This window comes from Nicotiana attenuata, unplaced genomic scaffold (assembly GCF_001879085.1).
Source record: "Nicotiana attenuata strain UT unplaced genomic scaffold, NIATTr2, whole genome shotgun sequence".
NCBI lineage: Eukaryota > Viridiplantae > Streptophyta > Magnoliopsida > Solanales > Solanaceae > Nicotiana > Nicotiana attenuata.
Genome location: NW_017676615.1, coordinates 1 through 4,377, shown reverse-complemented (window position 1 = coordinate 4,377; position 4,377 = coordinate 1). Strand labels below are relative to the sequence as shown.

Here is a 4,377-nt window from a genome sequence, read left to right as displayed (position 1 = left end):
TCCTCTGAGCTAATGTATGTGAAAATAGAAAAGAAATTTACATAAAGCGTCCTCTATATACCAATACATAAAATATTACAAAGTTGAAGATCTAATATACTATTGATGTTTATACATAGTCTAACTTTGTTTATTTCCAGGGAAATACGTAGTGTTGCGTAACCATATAACTTTCACATCGTCTTGGAATATTGTTCCCAAATTCAACCACTATTGTGGTCTCTTGCCTTTTGAAATCCTCAAATGCTCCAAGAATGACTTTCCGTCCTGCTTACGGGAGAAGTAATCTTTCACAAGTTTTTCCATTTTCACTGTTTTGAATGCTGGTGGATTGTCTTGGTTTACTAGAGAAGCTGCTGGTCCAACCTCTGCTTCGAACTTTGGATTAAAGAACATGGCTATTGAGATCCTCTCTATACTTGAATTCACTGTTGCACTGTGCTCTATGCTTTTGTATAGACCATTGCTTGATATCTGCATGTTAGGTTAGCATCACACAATCTGATAACAAAGAGAAATATACAAGAAAATTTCCGAATAATATTTGATTTTCTCTCAAAATTTGAAAAACTTTTGGCATAAAATCTTGTTTTTCTTCCAAAGGCTCAACTTATTCTATTTTCTTTCATTGGGAAGATATATAATTACTGTAACTCTTACATGGTATCACAAATATCTAAATGCCTACTAAAATTGGCTGATCTCAAATCAAGTTCCTAGTTATTTCCACTTCATTTTATACAACAGTGGATTTGATTGAGTATGTTTTAAGAAAGAAATAAAAACTTTCTGTACATACCAAAAGCATCCTTGAAACTTTTAGTATTAGACATACCCTGACATTCTTATTACAATAAGAACATGTCGTTATTTAGAATAAACTTTTTATAATTAAAGAGTTTTTAAGTTAAAAAATATCACTTTTTTAACATGTTAAAAAGGTCTGATATAAACTGTGTTTTGTGTCACAGGAACTTGTTGTGGGGGGGGGGGGGGTTGGGTTAAAATATTGTATCTGTATCATCCATATTCTAACCTATACTTGAAAATTTATCTAGTTGAGAACCTCATATCTATCATATTCAAGTCACCATCAAAAGAACCAATAGTTGCGTCATATTTAATTAAAAAATGTTAATCTGTCGGGATTGTTTCATTATTAATCCCGCCGAATGCCAGAATTTTAGTCATTCGGAAAACATGTTATTCTTCATTAAATTAGTTGTGTGGTCCAGACGATGATTAGGTTGATAGGGAGTTTATTATTTTTCATATTGGCTAAAATAATGCTCTATTTAACAAGAAAAGAAAAGTTGTGGCAGTTTTTTCTTATGTTCATCTACTTAAACTTATTTTATGAGTTCATATTTAATTAATGATCATTAACTGATTTTCTATGCTTATTTCCTTAAGAAAATGATCGACCATTATGGAATATATGAGTTCTTTTTACATGTGCAACTCCTGCCTCTCAAGTCAAAATGAACTACAAGTCTCTTCTTCATAAAATAGAAATTCTCAGCCCAAAAAGTTTAATAAATTTCACCACCTTCTATTTTCTATACAAATTAACAAGAAACTTCACAAAAAAAAGACAACTCGGTACACATGGTATTCCGTGCTCACGCAGGGTCTAGGGAAGAACTGCACCTCAAAGGGTGTGTGATATAGACAGTCTCCCTAATGCAAGCATTAATTGCTGCTCCCATGGCTCGAGACCATGACCTATAAGTCGCACGGAAACAACATTATCGTTGCTCCAAGGCTTATAAAAATGAATATGCATTAATATTTATGTTTTTCAAGACTTCCGAAATTTCAAAATGAAGACTATTGATCTACTACTACTAGAAGCTATACTTACGAAAAATGGTTTAGTTTCTTACTTTTGCAGTTAATTATAATTCCATATATATAGTAATTTTTTTTCTGTTTTGAGGCATGGAAAAGTCATGGTCGTCAAATGAAATAAAAACAAAGTCTAGCAGCAAAGTGAAAACCTCAAGAATGTCTCCAAGATTAACAACAAAGGCATTAGGAAGAAAGTGCACAGGGATCCAAACACCATCCTTTTTGACTTGAAAGCCATCAACCCCATTAACTTGGTGAAGGATTGTGATTGCTGTGGCATCTGAGTGAGGTCTAAACCCCATAACTAGCTCTGGTTTTGGGCATGGTGGATAGTAAGTCATTCTCACAGATTGCATCGCATCCTCATCATTGAACATCTTATCTACTTCCTCTCTGGCAATCTTTAGAGTATCGGCTATCGACCATAGAAGGACCTTCGCAAGTTTTTGCAACTCCGACAGATAAACCTCCAAAGTTTCTCTGTAACATAGTAGAATAAATAAATTTATTTCATATATAGACCGACAGTATACATAATGTCTGGATTTAAACGTGTTCTAGCATGTATCCTACTTTTATTTTCCTGGTGATTTATCGTACTTTATAATTGATAATGGCATGTAATCAGTGGCGGAGACAAGATTTTCATTAAGAGGGTTAAAAAAAGAAGTAACCAGTGGGAATTGAACTAGTGACGTCACAAAAGTTTTGAACCCCCTTAACCACAGAGCCAGAGGCGGAGCTAGGATTTGAACCTTATGGGTTCGAGATTATAATTTTGTCCTCGGTTCTAAATTAATAATTTGTACCTATGCATCGGATTTTTAATACAAATAGAGGGTTTGAAAAAAGCTACTGGGTTCAGCCGAACCCGCAAACAGCATTGTGGCTCCGCCCCTACACAAAGCTATGTTTTTGGCCTGAATCAAGGTGATTCAAAACATAATATATAGAGGTAAAAAAAATAGATTTTACCTGGTATACACGGTGTAATTTTTCGGCATCCCCTTACACTAAATCTGTCCCTGCCTGTAATTATATTTTAGGTAATTTGATAGAGTAAAAATTATTTTTTTACTAACTGTCAGTATATAAAAGTCATACTTAATTAGAATTAAATATGAGATGAAATATGATGAGAAAAAGATGTGACCTCAGTGAAGGAGGGAGTTGTGGAAGAAGATGTGGTTTTCTCCTCTGAAGAGGGTTGGTTATCATGTAAAACCTATCAGCCCAATCAAAGCCCTTTTGATCTTGAGAGTGTAAAATAGCTGTTTGGCCATAACCTTCAAAATCACCTGGCCTAACCTTATATCTCATTTTCTCTTCAAGTGGAAGTCTGTAGAATTTTTCAATCTCATACTTGAGTTTCTCCATTATTGAAGAGCTGACTTCATGATTCACTAACTGTAGATGCATGTTTTGTTATTACATGTCATAATCACACAAATAAATATAGTTTCTCATGGAAATAATTTTGAGATGGAATCCATTTTTGGTCTTTGGTTAGTTCCATCTAAAGGGGAAAAATGATCAGTTCCTTAACATATGGGCAAAATAATTTTCTTATAATCATCTTAACTTTTAACTTCATATGACAATATCATTATTATTACTAATTTCTAGTACGCAAAAACTTCATCAAAACAAGTTAAACCTTCCGATTTGCTAATAATATTATTAATTTTAGTATATAAGTTTTTCAAAAAATATTTTTCACTCACCAACAAAACACCGGAATAAATATATCCAGGAGGAAAACATTTGCGGTGAAAATGGATTTTGTGTAGTTACCATTCAGACTTAAACGAGTTACATAATTTGACAAAATTGAAGCACGAAATTTTTGTGATTATGTTATGGAATAATTATATTACCTGAAAAATTCCCCATTCTTTGCAAGTTAAGTGCAATTTCTCAAGTTCAGAACCTCTGGTTTGCTCCATCACTAATGCTTTCGAGTCAATTGTGGGGATAGCTGGTGCAAGGCTGGCTTCTGAGAGAAGGGAAGGTTCTTCATCTATGCAAAGGTAGCGATTTGGGATGGAAGCAACGGGTTCCTTTGTAATTTCCTGAAGACTTATTGAACTTTCAAGTTCTTTTGATGATTCTAAAGAATAGGCCATGGCTGCAAAGAAGTGCATTCTGAACCATTTGGTGATGCATACTTATAGACCCCAAAACCATAGATGTGATATATTATATTCATCAATGAAATGGAAAAATTGAAATTCCGGTGATGAAGATTTAGTTAATTTTTTAAGGTGTAAAAGTCAATATTGCATCACTAATGAACTTATTATAAGACTTGTTAAATTAAAAAACAACTCCTTAAATCAAAGTGACATAACAACATGTAATGTAAAGATGACCTTGACCCCGATGGCGCTATCCAATAATAAAAGTTTAGACTCGATAATACTCCATACTGTTGGAACAAGGTGCAATTACCGCAATATATATATATATATATATATATATATATATATATATATATATATATATATATATATATATATATAAGTG

The 4,377-nt window shown here is 33.1% G+C and overlaps 1 protein-coding gene across 1 annotated transcript; it reads right to left on the bottom strand.

The window, feature by feature from the left end:
• Window positions 1-4,012, bottom strand: LOC109221127 (protein SRG1-like). The gene is made up of 4 exons (XM_019385594.1): window positions 3,729-4,012; window positions 3,005-3,258; window positions 2,001-2,331; window positions 1-474 (listed from the first exon to the last, which is right to left on the bottom strand). Exons 1-4 carry the CDS (start codon window positions 3,993-3,995, stop codon window positions 211-213), a joined length of 1,116 nt encoding a protein of 371 aa, XP_019241139.1. The 5' UTR covers window positions 3,996-4,012; the 3' UTR covers window positions 1-210.
• Window positions 4,013-4,377: the final 365 nt, after the last annotated feature.